Source organism: Chiloscyllium punctatum, chromosome 17 (assembly GCF_047496795.1).
Source record: "Chiloscyllium punctatum isolate Juve2018m chromosome 17, sChiPun1.3, whole genome shotgun sequence".
Classification (NCBI taxonomy): Eukaryota; Metazoa; Chordata; class Chondrichthyes; order Orectolobiformes; family Hemiscylliidae; genus Chiloscyllium; species Chiloscyllium punctatum.
Genome location: NC_092755.1, coordinates 58,478,038 through 58,495,465, shown reverse-complemented (window position 1 = coordinate 58,495,465; position 17,428 = coordinate 58,478,038). Strand labels below are relative to the sequence as shown.

General features: G+C 39.3%; 1 protein-coding gene across 1 annotated transcript in view; it reads right to left on the bottom strand.

The window, feature by feature from the left end:
• unc119b (unc-119 lipid binding chaperone B) overlaps positions 1 to 17,428 on the bottom strand; it is a 69,244-nt gene that overhangs the window by 21,524 nt on the left and 30,292 nt on the right. Inside the window, exons 2-3 of the mRNA XM_072587252.1 lie at positions 9,313 to 9,426; positions 3,809 to 3,920 (exon numbers count right to left, since the gene is read on the bottom strand). Coding sequence (XP_072443353.1) covers positions 3,809 to 3,920; positions 9,313 to 9,426 — 226 coding nt within the window. The remainder of the gene's footprint in view (positions 1 to 3,808; positions 3,921 to 9,312; positions 9,427 to 17,428) is intronic.

Sequence of the window (17,428 nt, the reverse complement as noted above, 5' to 3'; positions counted from 1 at the left end):
TTGAGGCCTTTGATGAAAAATTGGAGGACTGCTGAGCCAAAACTAATGGAAAGATCCTCATAAAATGTCATACATTGGAAAATAACTTTAACACTGAACATTCAAAGTATTTTCTGGAGAGCTACAGCATACCTTTGAGCTGGCCCCAGAAAAGTGAATGAACCTTCAGAATTTCACAGGATATGGGAACTCCTGGGCTAGTAAAAGTGAAACTGGATTTACAGCATAGTCAAATCTAAACTGTGTTAAATCAGTTGTGCTTATTTTAATTTTACATATATGTGTTATTGTTTTAAAAAGTTAAATCATGTTGCCCAAAATTATCTCAGTTAATCCCACAGGTCTCAGTTTTCTTTTACAATGTGAATGGACTTGAACAGGATCATAACAGCTGCAAAAAGCAGAGGACAGCCTGTGTAATGGTGGATAATCTCACATTTGAGCCCACCTTTCCACATCCAGTCTTATCTGATTTATTTTTGATATATGATCCAATTTATGCAGTTGCTCAGTTCAGTAATTTTATGTCTGGTAAATGCATGGTATATGTTGCCCTTCAATAACTGAACTTATAGGTGCTAATAAAATGTTCTTTTTTAAACAATGAAGAAACACGACACTAAAACATGGAATCAAAAGAGTCAGCAAAATGGAAGTAATTGAGCTCTGCATAGTTCCTACTTGGCAGCATGTTACCACGCCAGATTTTATCCACAGCACTGTGAAACAATTGGGAGATTTAAATGCTGCAAAGATTTGCTCACTTCTTATTGCCACACAGGAGATTTAAAACAAATTGTAGGGAAAATAGGTGGTGAGAAAAGAGCATTGAAACGGAACGTATTACACCAATAAAAGTGGGTGGGGTCATAGGTCTACAGATTTCCAGGAAATGTATGCAACAGAGCTGTGGAACAGCACCAATTATTCCACCGCCTGTCTTCAAAAAAAGGAAGCATATGTTAGGTACATTCATTACAAACAGCCTTCCTGGAATATAGTGTAGAGAGGTGCTTAAAAAAGAAATGAGGATGACAAAAAGGGGCCACAAAACATCTTTGGTAGATTGCATTAAAGGAAATCACACAGCATTTTATAAGTATATTAAGAGCAAAAGGATAGCAGGGGAAGAGTAGAGTCTATTGAAGACCAACAATCTGTGCATCGAGCCACTGGGCCTTGGTGAGATCTTAAATTAATATTCCTTATTTGTATTCACAAAGGAGAAAGACATTGTAGTTGGCATTTTCAAGCATGTTAAGATTAATTAGGAGGAGATATTACATGTTTTAGTAGGCATAAGAATTGTATAAAACCCCAGGGCCTGATGAGATGTATCCCAGGCTGCTATAGAAGGAAAGGGGAGAGATTTTTGGGGTCCTGCCAGAGATATTTAACACTTTGCTAGCTGCTTGTGAGGTGCCAGATGACCAGAGGATAGCTAATATGGGTTCCCTTGTTCAAGAAGGGCAGCAGGGATAGGCCAGGTAAATTACAGACCAGTTAGTCTGATGCCAATGGTAGAGAAATTATTGGAAAAAATTCTGAGCGACAAGATTAATCAACACTGTAAAGGCAAGAATTGATCAGGGGTAATCAGCACAGATTTGTTGGAGAGAGATTCTGTCTGACTAAGTTAATTGAGTTTTTCTTTAAACAGTGACTAAATATATTGAGCTTAAAAATGTGTTGCTGGAAAGGCGCAGCAGGTCAGGCAGCATCAAAGGAACAGGAGAATTGACGTTTCGGGCATAAGCCCTTCTTCAGGAATGAGGAGGGTGTGCCAAGCAGGCTAAGATAAAACGTAGGGAGGAGAGACTTGGGGGAGGGGCGCTGGGAATACGATAGGTGGAAGGAGGTTAAGGTGAGGGTCGTGTTGCCATAGTCTGGCGATGGACGAGGCCAAGGACCTGCATGTCAACTTGTTTCAGAGAACACCTCTGGGAACACCCGCACCAACTAACCCAACCGCCCCGTGGCTGAATACTTTAACTCCCACTCCCACTCCGCCAAGGACATGCAGGTCCTTGGCCTCCTCCATCGCCAGACCATGGCAACATGACGCCTGGAGGAAGAACACCTCATATTCTGCCTAGGAACCCTCCAACCACAAGGGATGAATGCAGATTTCTCCAGCTTTCTCATTTCCCTTCGCCCCACCTTTTCTCAGTCCCAACCCTCTAACTCAGCACCGCCTTCTTGACCTGCAATCTTCTTCCCGACCTCTCCGCTCCCACCCCCTCTCCAGCCTATCACCCCCACTTTAACCTCCTTCCACCTATCGTATTCCCAGCACCCCTCCCTACCTTTTATCTTAGCCTGCTTGGCACACCCTTCTCATTCCCGAAGAAGGGCTTATGCCCGAAACATCGATTCTCCTGTTCCTTTGATGCTGCCTGACCTGCTGCGCTTTTCCAGCAACACATTTTTAAGCTCTGATCTCCAGCATCTGCAGTCCTCACTTTCTCCTACTAAATATATTGATATGGGCACTGCAGTTGATGTTGTTTACATTGACTTCAGTAAGGTCTTTAACAAGGTCTCACATAGAAGGCTGGTCCAAAAAGGTAAGAACTCATGGGATCCAAGGCAAGTTGGCAAATTGAATCCAAAATTGGCTTGTAAGTAGGAAGTAAAGGGTGATGGGTAGAGGTTTTTTTTTTGAGATTTTAAGTCTGTGACCAGCAGTGTACCACAGGGATCGCGACTGAGAGTCTTGCTGTTTGTTACATATATCAGTGGCTTGGATATGAATGTAGAAGCTATAATTAATAATAATGACAAAAATTGGTGGTGGCATTGCTAGTGAGGAGGATGGCCTGAGGCAACAGATCAGCTGGCAACTGGGCAAAGCAATGGCAGATGGAATTTAATCCCGATAAGTGTGAGGTGATTCATTGTGGGAAGTTTAATAAGGGAAGGATTTACACTATCAATGGCAAGCTCCTAAGGAGTACTGTGGAACAAAGCGATTTTGGTGTAGAAGTCCATCAATCGTTGAAGAGGTCAGCACAGGTAGACATGGTGAATAAGGCATACAGGATGCTTGCCTTTATTAGCTGGGGCAGAGAATATAGGAGCAGAGAAGTCTTGTTGCAAATTCATGGAGCACTGATTAAGCACAGATGTAATACTGTGTGCAGTTCTGATTGCCACACTCTCAGAAGGAGCTGATTGCACTAGAGGAGATTCACCAGATGTTGCCTGGATGGAAAGTCTCAGCTGAGGAGAGGCAGGGTTTGTTTTCCTGGAGCAGAGGAGACTAAGGGGAAGGGATCTGATTCATGGCAGCAAAATTATGAGGGGCATAAAAAGGCTACATGGTGAGAATCTTTTCCCAATGGCAGATGTGTCTAAGACTAGAGTTTAAGGTGAGGGGTAAGTGGTTTAGAGAGGATCTGAGGAAAACGTTTTTTCACCCAGAGTGTGGTAGAAATTTGGAACACTACCACATGTGGTGGATGCAGGTATTCTTTCAACATTGAAGTAACATCTGGACAAGCATTGAAAATGCCAGGGAATAACAGATTATAAACCAAGTGCAAATAAATGGGTTTAGGATAAATCAGTGCTTAATGGTCAGCACAGACATGGTAGTCTGTTTCTGTGCTATATGACTCTAAATGGTTAAAATGGCTGTCAGGAGAAGAAAATCAGTGTGGAAAACAATGTCAGGTATTGCTGGGTATTTTCCTCCAGTTGTTGATCATATCGAGCTGCAAGCTATTTCAACAAATATCAACAAACTTCCAAAGATAATCATAATTTGATTTTTAAAATGAAAACTAATAGTATATTCACAACTTACGTTGCACCAACTGTTCTCAGTCTCAAAAAGGCAGGAGTAAACTGATAACGAACAAAACGTCCTGAGCTGGAATCCATTTCACCATTCTCATCATTAATATCATCCTCTTGCTCTGAAAGTAAAAGTAGAAATTCAGAACATTTATGAGAGTTTAAGACACCTCCTGTACCAACCCAAGTACCTATTATTCATGCAAGGCATTTGATAGTTGAGTTGAGGGCAAAATATTTGGCAGCAGAGTTGGGGAGGGGGTTAAATAGGGGAGGTGAGTGGGGGAGAAAAGACATCAAATTAGAAGTTCAAATATGCCCACAACATCAGGGATCGTTGGTTCGTAGTCAGAAGTATCTCGACAAATCCACCCCCAACAGACAAGATTGCTGATGCAAATTGTAATACCTCCTCAGACTCACCTGAGATCAGTTCATTCAGTGCAAATTGCATACTAAACATGGTACACTTCTGATATGTTATTTCAGTCACTGAGGTTTTGAGGGAGAGAGTGAAATAAAGCACCACAGAAAATACCAAAAGAAAATTTGAAAACTGCATCAGCTTGCTCAGGAATTGACTCTTATTGCTTAGTAACTGTAAAAGACCTTAAAAAATTAAATTAAATTTTTTGTACTAACTGAGCCAGTTTATATCTAGAAACATAGACTTTGCTGTAAATATTGAAAAGCTCAATAGCTATATAGGTACACATCTGAGGCTTAAATTACAAAACATTAGCCAGGTAATTGCCAAATCTAAAATTGTGTGCTTCAATTGGTCCTTTGTTTTTTTTTAAACAAATTACAATTTTACATTTCCACAAAATTAACAATTGATCTAGCACCGAGAGCCATTTCTGGAAGAAAGTTCCAAACAACTATCATACTTAAATAGGAGTATGTCTTAGCATCTCTCCTGAATGGTCTGGCCATAACTTTTAGCTTTCTTGTTCTATAATTGCAATAGCTTACCTTTATTTTCCTGTTACTATCTTGAAGACTTCGATCAGATTAATCCTTAACCTTCTAAATTCTAGAGAAAACAGGCCTAATTTTTTGTATAATCTCTCCTTATAACTTAAACTCTGAAGTTCAGATATGTAAGGTTGGTGTGCAGGTGCAACAAGTACTCAAGGCGGCAAATTGAATTTTGTCCTTCATTGCTAAAGGAATTGAATTTAAAAGTGGAAGGTTATATCACAGCTACATAGAGTGCTGGTGAAGCCTCACTTGGAGCATTGGGTTTTGGTCTCTTTACTTGAGAAAGGATATACTGGCATGTGAGGGGGTGCAGAGGAGGTTCACTATGTTGATTCCAGAGTTCAGGGGGTTGGCTTAAAAGGAGAGACTGGGATTATATTCATTGGAATTTAGAAAAATGAGCTTCAAAATAAAATTATGAAGGGAATAGCTAAGATAGAAGTAGAGAGGATGTATCTATTGACAGGTGAAACTAGGACAAGAGGGCAAAGCCTTAAAATTAAGAAGGGCAGATTTGACAAGAAACTTCTTCACTCAGAGGGCTGTCAATCTGTGGAATTCAATGTCCAATGAAGTATTGAGCCTTCCTCATTATCTAAAGTTTTACAAACAGTCAATGTTTTGAACAGTAAAGGAAAGAAGAGTGGGAGAGAGGCTGGGTAACTGGAGCTGAGCTAACAAAAAGACCAATCATGCTCTTATTGAAAGGCAGAGCAAGTTCGGAGGGCCAGATGTTCTACTCTTACTCCCAGTTATGTTCTTATGTAACTCCTCCCTCCAGGGTCAATTTATCCTTCCTAAGGTGTGGTGCCCAGTTCTGCACATAATGCTCCCCAAGTGGGGTCTAAATAGGGTTTTGTATTACTGCAGCATAACTTCTTCATTCCTATACCCCAATCCTCAGATACAAAGACCAGCATTCCATTAGCCTCTTGATTATTTTCTGCATCTGTTTGTGATATTTTAAAGATCTATGCACCTGAACCTGCAAGTCTCTTTAACATCCAATGTATTTGACTTAATATGATCTAGAAACAACCCTGGTCGATTCTTTTCAGTCCAAAATGGATAATCTGACACTTGTTAGCACTGAAATCCACCTGATACATTTTTTTCATTAGCTAGCCTATCACCATCTCTCTGTAATTTTATGCTACCCATACTGTCCTCAATGCCACTTAACTTTGTGTCATCAGCAAATTTGGACTTTCTATGCTATTATCCAAGTCATAAGCAAATAGTGTGAATGATTGAGGCATAATACAGATCCTTGTGAGACACCACTAGTCACACTCTGCCAATTTGAGTACGTACCATTCACCCTACTTTCTGTTGCCTGCCACGCAGTTATGTCAGCAATTTGTCCTTAATTCCATTTGCTTCCAACTTGTTAACAGCTGCTTATGTGGAAGTTCATCAAATACCTCCTGCAAGTCTATGTAAACAATATCCATAGATATTTCCCTGCCTCTTCATAAAATTTAATGAGATTTGTTGGGTATTATTTACCTGAAGGAAACTACCCCTGATGCACTACCACTCAGACAGGTGCTGTCTGCCTCTCCCAATCTATGTTAAAGTTAAATCTCCCATTAATATTACTGTCTTTGCTCTACACTTGTCTAATTTATGCATTTATACAATCTAGTACTTAAGGCTTTTTTAAAATATTCACTCACAGGATGTGGGCAATATTTATTGTCCATCCCATCTGCCCTGGAGGTGATGGCAGTAAGTTGCCTTCTTGAACAATGGAAGTCTTTTGGGTGCAGGGAGACATAGTGCCATTAGGAGCAATATTCTTGCATTTTGATCCACTGACTGCTCATTCACTTTGTGATGGCGTTTAAAACTTGGATCTGAACATGCAGATGACGGTGCTTCTATGCTTTTGATGCCCTTATATTTCCGGTGGTATAGGCCACAGGTTTGGAAGGTGGTACCAAAGACATCTTAGTGAGTTACTAGTTTGCATTTTATAGATGGTGCACACTGCGACCACTGTGCACCGAAGGTGAAGAGAGTGCGTGTTGAAGCTTTTTGAACATTGTTAGAGCATCCAGATAGTTCTTTGCATCCTGACTTGCTCCTGGTCTATAGTAGACAGGCACTGGGGAGACAGGAGGTGGGTTTCTCATTGAAAAATGACAATAAACTTTTCTTTGTGCTAGGAATGACTTCAACCAGCAGAGAGTTTTCCCCTGATAACCCACAGACTCTAGTTTTGCCAGCACACCTTGATACCATACCAAGTTGAATGTTGCCTTGATGTAAAGGGTAGTTACTCTCATTTCACTTCAAGATCAGCTCTATTGTCCACACTTGGACCAAGGGTGTACGGAACTCAGGAGGTAAGTGTCACTGGTAGAACCCAATCTGAATGCCAGTGACCAGGATATTCCTTTGCAAGTGTCATTTGATAGCACAGCTAATGATTTTTTTTAGGTAAGACAATGTAGGAACAGAAGTAGGCCATTTAGGCCACTGAAACTGCTCAGCCATTTAATGAGATTATGGTGATCTAATAATCCACAACTTTGCTTTCCTGCCCTATTCCCATAACCCTTAATTCCTTTACTGATTTTCCTCTGACCATCAGTACTTTCTGGGTTCCTCCTGTTTATTTTGTAATCCCATGCCTCATTAGCCCAAATGAATGTCACTTTTCCAGGACGAATTCCATTTGCTCCTGCTGTGCCCACTTGAGCAGTCTATTGATATCCTCCTGCAGTTTACAGCCATCTTCCTAACTGTTTACCCCTTATCAACTTTCATGTCACCTGTAAACTTCTCGATCATATCCTCCACAACGTACAAAAACTTGTTACCATTAATACATAATAAACAGGACAGGAAAAAAGTTTGATTTGAAATAAATCAATTTATGGATGGCATAGTTGCACTGCTGCCTCACAGCACCAGGGACCCAGGTTCAATTATAGCCTTGGGCGGCTGTCTGTGTGGAGTTTGCACATTCTCCCGTTTCTACGTGGGTTTCCTCCGGGTGCTACAGTTTCCTCCCACAATCCAAAGATGTGCAGGTCAGGTGAATTGGCCATATTAAATTGCCCATAGTATTCAGGGATGTGTAGGTTAGGTGAATTGGGCAGGGGTTAAAAAAAATTATAGGGTAGGGGAATAGGGTTGGGTGGGTTACTCTTTGGAGGGTCGATGTGGACATGTTGGACCAAAGGACCTGTTTCCACACTGTAGGGATTCTAATTCTAATTCTAAATAAAATCCCAGAACACATAAGGAGCTCAGAGTCACAGAGTCATAGAACACAGAAACAGACCCTTTGGTCCAACTTGTCCATGCTGATCAAGTTTCCCAAACTAAACTAGCCACACTTCTGAAGTGAAAGCAGAAAGCCCCCTTTCCCCAGAGCCAGCCTGCAGCATCACCACTAACAGGAAGCAGACAGCAACTATAAATGGGTATTTTTGAGGCTGGCAAGTTAGAAATGAATGCAATGTCACAGGGTATTAAGCATATATTTCATTTTCAGGCTACAAATAAAGGCATTCTTTTCATGTTGCCATTCTCAGGTTTCATATCCAATTTCTGTCTATGATAACAAAACAGTCCCAGACTGCATCACTTTGCTGATAGTCAAGAGTAGATCGATATGGAAGTAGCTGGCCACGTTAGGTTTATTCTGCTTTTGTGCACAGGGTACACCTGGCAAACTTCCACATTGTCAGGTAGATACCAATACTGGAACAGCTTGGCAAGAGCATGGCTAGTTCTGCAGCAAGTCTTCCACACAATTGCTGGAGTTTTGCAGGGCCCATAGGTTCTATTGACTTCAGCCCTTTCCTGATGCTATAGACTGAATTAATGCCACTAAGGACCTCAGGAGGAGGTTGAAGTTGGAGATCCTTGGAAATTGTTGCAGCAGTGTGATCCCTTTGCTTTCACTAGTTCATGTCACAGGGCAATGCCCTGACCAAACACCCGCTTAAAATTTTAAAAAGCCCAGCAGTTAGTGGTCAACCAGCACTGATGGGTGCACGTGCCATGAAAGTAAGTCTAACAATCAAAGTTCACTTTCTAACCATTCAGCACTCTCCTCTCACATAATATAATGTTGATTCTTCAATTGTAATGATATTTTATTGAAATGTCCTGAGAAGTGCAAGATGAAAAAGTTTGACAGCAATAAAAATATTTCTAATGACCAAGTAGCTCCTGTTGTGGTATTCATGTATATTTCAAAACTAATTTACTAAATTAAAACTTTAAATGTCTCCTAAAAACTCCATAATTCACTGGACCCAAGTGCTCATTAAAGCTTAAAAGATGGAGACACACCAAGTAGTGATGAAAGCCTTTGAACTACTGACTAAAGCCAGCTGTGTTTTTAATATTCACTCACAGGATGTAGGCATCACTGACTGGGCCAGCATTTATTGCCTATCCCTAGTAAGTCCCTATTTATGCTATACTCAACTGGTTATGATCATGAAAGCCACCTAAAGTCTTGCAGCCTTACAGACTGCGACAGCCTTTTCCCAAACGGCAACATACCTGACGCTGGTGGTTTGGCAATCTCAAACAAAACAGTGCCAGATTCCATGTCGCGAATCTTAAATCGTGTAAAGTCAATGTTGTAAATGTTGTCTTCAGGTTTGCACAAGTAAGCTGAAAGAAATAATTCTTAATGTCATTCTTCAACCTTTACTAATATAAACAATGCATCAAAAATATGTGAAACAAGGTGTCAAAGTTTTATGAGTGAAACACTCAACTGAAGCATTTCATCATAAATAGTATTACAATCCAGTATGGGATCCTTAATATTTAAAAATGAATTGTAATCTTACTTTCACCAATTCAACTATGTGACAAGATTTAACTCTTTTGTTAAATAAAAGACAATCTTTAATGGATATAAAATAACTAAATAAAACAAACACTATTAGTTTAACAATACAGATTATACCTACGTATGTTATGTACTCAAGCATTTTATATAAGGCACACCAATCTAAATGTACATTAAAGGGACCACCCATAAGTATGCCACAATCCCCTAGATTATTCATCTCAGCCCTATAGTTTCCCAGGTGAGTAAGACTCTCCTGTTGCTTAAGAGCCCATCTCTTAAACAAACCTTAGTCACCTTTTGAACTGTGACTTCTTCAGATATTCTGGTAATGTCTAAAACATAGCATTTTAAATACTTTTTTTAACACTTCCATCATCCCAGAATTAAAGAAAAATCATTTGCAATATACTAACATGAACTATAGCCTAAATATTTGCAACAATGGCAAATTAAGAGAATTTAATATGTACCATACAAGATGGGTAAAGTTGGAAGTATATCAAATGTTTATGCTCTCATAGTCTCTCCCTCTCAACAAATTCCTGAAATCATATTCACACCACACCATGAACTTGCCATTACACAGGCAAGCCTCCACTGCTGCCAGCATAAGAATCATGATAAATCACTTCTGATTACCCCTTCAATCATTCTTCACCCAACTTCCCATTCCATGTCACAACTCTATTGCATTTTGTGCCCTGCAAAGAAATATTCCTCACCAATTCACCCTCAATTATATTCTCAAAATGTGAACTGGCAGGCCTTTGACCATTTGTTTAGCATTTCTGCAGCAACTGATTTGCTCAGCTGAATCCTTGCCTCCAACTCTCGCATCACAGTCCCAAACAAAACAATTTATTTCTTACCCTTGTCATTTTCTGGGGTAAGGCCCTCATCTCTACTCCCTTTAATCCACAGAACAGACTAGAATGGATGGCAGACAGCTAGCATTATCATTTGTCTTCAGATGTGGCAGGAAAGCAACGAATTATCAGGTCCATCTTTCATCTGTTACAACTGCTCTCATTATTCTTGAATTATCTTGAAATTTAAAGATACTCCCTGAGTTCTTTATCCAGTGCAAACTGTATGCATACTTACCTCTCCCCATCTTCTTCACTTTTTCCTCAAACAAACATAATGAACCCATAGATCTTTTAAGTTATAGAAACTGAATTTTTTCTAAAGAGAAATGGTTAATGTAGCTGTTCTTGCAGTTCAACTTTTTTTTATGATCCTAACAGTTGCTTCTGCCACATGCCTTTCTTCCCCAGCACATCAAGCCAAACGTTATCTGCCTCAGTTCATCAGTTGAAATCTCATTCATTCTTCGATATCACTAGGACTTGGGTAGCTTGCCATGGTCTACTATCCCTGAACTCTGCTACCAAAATCCTACGACGTTCTGTTCACCCTTCATGCATATTCTCGCTGATTGACATGATTCCTAGTTAAGCAATAACTATTTTAAAATCTCTCCACTATGCCACCGCTTTAACTATTTCTGCAATCTCCTCCATTGACACAATCCTCTTATGCATCTGCACATCTAATTCTCGCATCCTGAGCATCCATGGTTTTAAATGTTCCACCATAATGGGCTGCATATTCAATTTCCAGTGCTGTACTGTCTGCAACTCTCCTCTTGAACTACTCTAATTCTCTTTTCTTCATGAAAACAGATCTTAAAATCATTTGCTCTAACATCACATGTAACTCAGTGTCAAAACTTACTTTATAACACACCTATGAAGTGCCTAAGAATGTTTTTTATGTTAAAATGTCTTATACAATAATCTGACTTTGTAGATACAATATAACCAGTTTTCATTGCATATGCAAAAGTAGAATTTGTCATTTAACTATGATAAGCAATGTCAATTATCTCAAAGTATCATGGCAAACATCTCATCCAATTTGAAAAGTGTAACAACATCTCAGAGCAGGTTAATTAAAAATATCTACATGTAAAACATAGAACAGTAAGAGAAGAAAGATTTAATAGACACCTGAGGGGCAACTTTTTCACACAGAAGGTTGTTCATGCATGGCATGAACTGCCAGAGGAAATGGTAGGTGCATGTACAGTTATAACAATTAAAAGACATTTGGATAGGTACATGAATAGGATAGGACTTGAGAAATATGGACCAAATGCAGGCAATTGGGATTAATTTAGTTTATGAAACTTGGTCAGCATAGACAAATTGGACCATGCTGTATGACTCTATGACTCCCTATAGGAGCTGTTTAACTTTGCTGTAGCAGTTGGTCACCCCGAATAGACTGGTTCTTTTACTTCTCAGTTCAATTATAATGCTAGTGGCAATCTCAAAAATGAGTTTGACAAAAGTCTTCATCATTATAACCTAATGTTTTACTAGAAAGATTTCTGGTACAGAACAGAGCATTTTAATACAAAAAAGAGAACTAAAAAGTGAACCAGGCTCTTAACCATCCCTTAGGCAGTGAACTGAAAATATTAAGTAAATACTAGCAAAGAAACAAACATGTGACGTGATGGATAGAGTGCAAAAAATAAACTTTATTTTGTTCCCTTTGACTTTCAGAAAGCAAATAATTACCGGGATGCTCACACAAATAAGGTTAAAAAAGGTCAGAAATATGGATTCCAGCCCATGGTTTGATTAGTAAGAATAGGACCTTAAAAACTAAAGATACTTTCCATCTATTTCTCTTTCCTTTATGCCACTCTGCCACTCCTTGCCTGCCATGCACCTGCTATCCACCCCAAACCAAACATATCATTCCTGCCAACTTTTTCCCCTTTTTTGTACAGTTCAGGAACATGCTATTGTAAGAAGCTACAATTCTACCAGTCTTGGCTACTACTACAGACATTTCATTTCTGAGGAATTTCAAACTGAATATTTTTCTCACAAACTACCATCTCCTCTCTCCCCACCCACATCTCCTGCCCACCCACTCTCTTCCCAATGTATTTTGGGAAAAAAAAAATCAGTTGTAAATTTTACAATTTTCTTTTTATCTGATCAAGGATGTGATTGATGCTGGCTAGGCCTCATCCTTCCATGTCGTGAAGGTCGTAGCTTTTGGTGCTATCAGAGGAGCACTGGTGAGTTACTGCAGTGCATCTTATAGATGATGCATACTGCTGCTACTATGCATCAGTCGTGAAGGAACTCAATGTTGAAGCCAATCAAGCGTGGTGTTTTATTCTGGATGGTGGCAAGCTTTTTAAAATGTTGGAGCTGCACTCATTCAGGCAACTGGAGTGTTGATGAAGTGCATTCTTGATGACGGGCTTATGCTCAAAACGTCAATTCTCCCGCTCCTTGGATGCTGCCTGACCAGTTGTGCTTTTTCAGCACCACATTCTTCGATTCTGATCTCTAGCATCTGCAGTCCTCACTTTCTCCCAAGCAGAGAGTATTCCATCACACTCCTGCCTTGTAGATAATGCACAAGCACTGCGGAAATCAAGTGATTGACCCCTGCACAGAATTTGTAGCCTCTGACCTACTGTTGGAACCACAGTATTTATATGGCTGGTCCAGTTCACCTTCTGATCATTGGTAACATACAGGATGTTGGTAGAGAAAGACTCAGCAATAGTCATTCTATTGAACATTAAACAGTAATAGATTCCTTAATCAGAAATAGTCATTGCTTGGCACTTACGTGGCATGAACGTTAGATCTTGCCCAGGTCTTTCTGCAAATAGAATCTCTAGAATCGGAGGTGTCCTAAACCTCTTGGAAATATCACTGATAGATACAACTTTCTGAAGTATTAACTTTCATAAGTCACTGAAAGACAACTTTATCACTAAAATTTATTTACAAACTCACAGGGAAAGTATTTCCTGGACATAAGTTCAAACCTGCAAAACTAATTCAAGTTTTGACATGTGCTACATGATGCTTAAGTACTTTGAAATCGAACAAATCTTAGGAAGTTTCCGTAGCAGTAGATTTGTGTCACCACAAAGGAGTAAAATGTCTATTTTAAACTGTCAACAATTGAAATATAAGACTACATTGTTAATGATAACTGATGTATTCAGTATAATTTATTACATACGAACAGCAGTGACAACAGAAACATTCTTGACCTTTCCACTTGGCCATGTCACTTACATTAAGAGGTCAGCAGTTTATGCATTCTCCGATGTGACGACAGAAAAAAAGAGTTTTAAAATATAAACAAAATTCAGATTTCTCACATCGACAAAATTAAGAATGGCACAAATGCTCAGCAAATTGAGCAGTATCCTTGGAACCAAAAACAATATTTCTGGATAATTGCCTTTTATCAGAACTGGAAAATGTGACAGAACAATTTTTAAGCAATGCAGAGGTAAAGGAGGGGAAGAAAGAAAACATAAGGGAAGGCCGGTAATAGGGTAGAAGACGAGTGACAAAAGGGGATGATGGTGCAAAATGAAAGGCTGTTAAGGAACACAAAAAAACTAAAAGAAAAAAAAATCTAGAGTAGCTGAAAATTACAAAAATAAATTCACCACCAGCAACTGCTGTTTTCAAAATTGGTGGTGCGCCTGCAACCAAAGTTGCTGAATTGTTGAATTCAATGTTGAGCTCAGAAGGCTGTGAAATAACCTCATCAAAAGACAAGGTAATGCCCCTCAAGTTTCTACTGAACAGTTGAGTAGGGCAGGCACAGATATCAGTGTAGGAGTGAGATGGATAACTAAAATAAGTGACAGGAAGTGGTGGATCACACTTTAAAAATGAATGCGTTTTGGAACCTCCAATTTGCATCTGACATCTTTAATGTAGAGCATCATGAGCAGAGATATAAGCAAATCATGCTTTTAAGAGAAAGGAATGTTTTCCATTCTTGACTGGGGGAAAGGGAGAAGGTAATATGATATAAACTGTTAAAAATCACAACACCAGATTATAGTCCAACAAGTTTATTTGGAAGCATCAGCTTTTGAAGTGCTCCTTCATCAGGTGGTTGTGAAACAGGACCATAAGACACAGAATTTATCGCAAAAAATTACTGGGTCAAATAAATAAAATGATATATTTAAACAAACCTAGATTGTTGTTAAGTCTTTCATCTTTTAGAATATAACCCAGTAGAGGTGGAGGAAAAGATCCACTGAATGTGGAGGCTGCTCATCTGGGCATGGAGGACAAGGATTACTTCACTCATTTTGACAGAGACGGTGTGAGGTGAAAACAAAAGTGTGTGTAGAGAGATGGCCACATTTGTGGTGATGATTATGCAAGAGAGAGAGGAATCTCATTGAGTAAAAGGAAATACCACTCAATAAAAGTATTACATTCAATATAATTTACTACATATGAACAGCAAATCCAAGTATCAGTTATCGTTATCAATTGAGTCTTATATTTGAATTGTTGACATGTACTTGCTTTTACATAAATAAAACTAAATCAATAAAGGAATACAAAGCAACCCTTGCCCACTTAACTTTCTGACCATAGGAAGCAGTTAACACAATACTCAGTGAAAGCAACTGAACAAGATTACTGTTGTAATTTCTTTCTATCTAAAGGTTGCACAGCCCCACATGTGTATTCACTTAAATGGCAATTCCTTATGTGGAAATATACACACAAACATACTGAAGAGTGAAAAAGAACGAGGAAGCAAAGTTATCAAGCCTTTTGGACTCCCACAATAAATAGGCAGGCACACTATCTACAGCTGACTGGGTAGTGCTCAAATTTATTATTGATTTTGACACTAACCAGGAAGAGTTAGGCCCACTAGTACAGAAAACCACAAATCCTGAAGTCTGGGAAGATCACTCACTTACATTACATCTATCAGATAAGCAAAATGTCCAAAGATGATCTAAAGGTGGAGTGGTAATAGAAAGCAGCTCAGAATTTCAAGCATGCAGTAATTACCATTATTTTAAAAGGGACTGAATTTGTTGTCAGTGAACAGATGTTAAATGGCTCACTCCCAGCAGCATGGCCATGTAGCTCTTAAATTGGTGAATGTCAATTGATCTATCTAGTCTTAACTTTCAAATAAACTGTTCAGGTTCCTTACTATGATTCTAGATCACAACTGCCCAACATTGACCTGTCAAAGGACCCTATCTGGCCTGCCACCAGAGTTCCAAATACAAGAAGAACAATTGGATGATTCTGCAAGGTGATGCCCCACTAATCAGAGGCCAATTCTCTCCATATTTTCAGATGATATGTTTACTAATGAGGTTAGCAGCAGCAAATTAAGAAAATACTGGCTGGAAAAATAGAGCTGCATGCAAACAGGAGTAATTTTATCCAGACTGAGGTCTTTACACAACAAGTAGCATCAGTGTTGGCACAGGGGAGGACAGAGGTGTTTGGGGAGGACAGAATGCAAAAGATCGTGCATCCACCAGGCGAGTGTATGGAAAGAGGGTCCAAATGATAGGTAGGTGCAAGAAACTAGCCTCCAAGTTGGCAATTCTGTCAGGCAGAAGAGTCCATTCATCACAAACAAGATGATGGAGAATGCTGGTGAACAAAGAGGGATGGAGAGAGAAGGACAAGGGGAGAGAAAGTAAGAGTGAGAGAGAGAGTGAGGGCAAGAGATAGAGAAAGATTGGAGGAAGTAAGGAAGAAGAGGCATGCACAGGCCTCAGGAAGGGAGAGTGGGAAGCAGGAGAAAAAACAATGACAAGGAGGAGAGAAAGAAAGAGACAGTCTGAGAGGGATGGAAGAGAGGGAGTGTGTGCAGGAGACATGGAGAGAAGAATACAGAGAGGAAGGGAGGATGGAAGAGTGTAGGAGATTGAGAGTGTAGTCAACTGTGAAACTGAGATATAAGACTCCAATCATAACCCCTCTCCTCCTCACTTCCCAAAATCCTATCCAGAAAAGGGCTGGGAGAGGAGAAAAACTCAGTTCAAAGTGAGAATGTGTATAGGGTATAAGCAGGCAGGGAAAGAGTTAAGTTCTGAGTTACAGGACAGGATGACAAAAGGGTGATCTATTTCCAAACCCTACTTTTATGTGAAGTCAGCAACGGCCAGCTCGGGGCTTGTGAGTCACCAGAGGTGAAAGTAGTATCAGTGTTTCTAAGAACGAATTACCTAGCTCAGTCCCAGATCCTCCCTTTCCTAGTGACCAGTACTTGGAGATTTGTTGTTCTTTCCTCTTTAGTTCTGCTTTTAACATAAGTGGCAAAACAATTATTTAGTTCTGCTGTTTGGTCCTTTGCAATGGCTCATTTTATTAATCAATCATTTAATTATCGATTAACTGACTGGAACATTTTTTTCCTGAGACTTTTATCTAAGTTTGTCCCAAAACTTTCCTTTCTAAAATTTGCTCACCAATACTCCCCAGGAGAGAAGCCTTGAAATATGGACCTCCATCCAAAAAGGTGAACAAGTGTATTCTAGATTAATTGTCCTGAATGCCGTTTACTGACAGGAATTCATCATCTCTTTTTAAAACTTTGTGGTTTTCTGTTACACCACGGCTGCTGCTGGCCTTTTGACTAATTTTATAATTTGTTTTAACCAGAAAGCATGTCACTTAGATTGCATATTTTAAAATTTCAAAAATCTGGGGACTTTCCTGACCTCTACTTCTTAGCACCACTGCAACACTGCAAAAATAAACGTTTAGAAATCAAATTAAGGTTCAAAAGAAAACATTTTTTATCTTATTTCTTGTTGGTGTGGTGTAAAAAGTCTATGGAAAACACATTCAATCACAAGATCTCAGGAATAGTCAAAGGAGGCACAATAAAATATACATTCAACACTGATGGACATAGTCCGCTAAATTTTCTGATAAATTTTCAATAACATGATACATGATTTTCAAA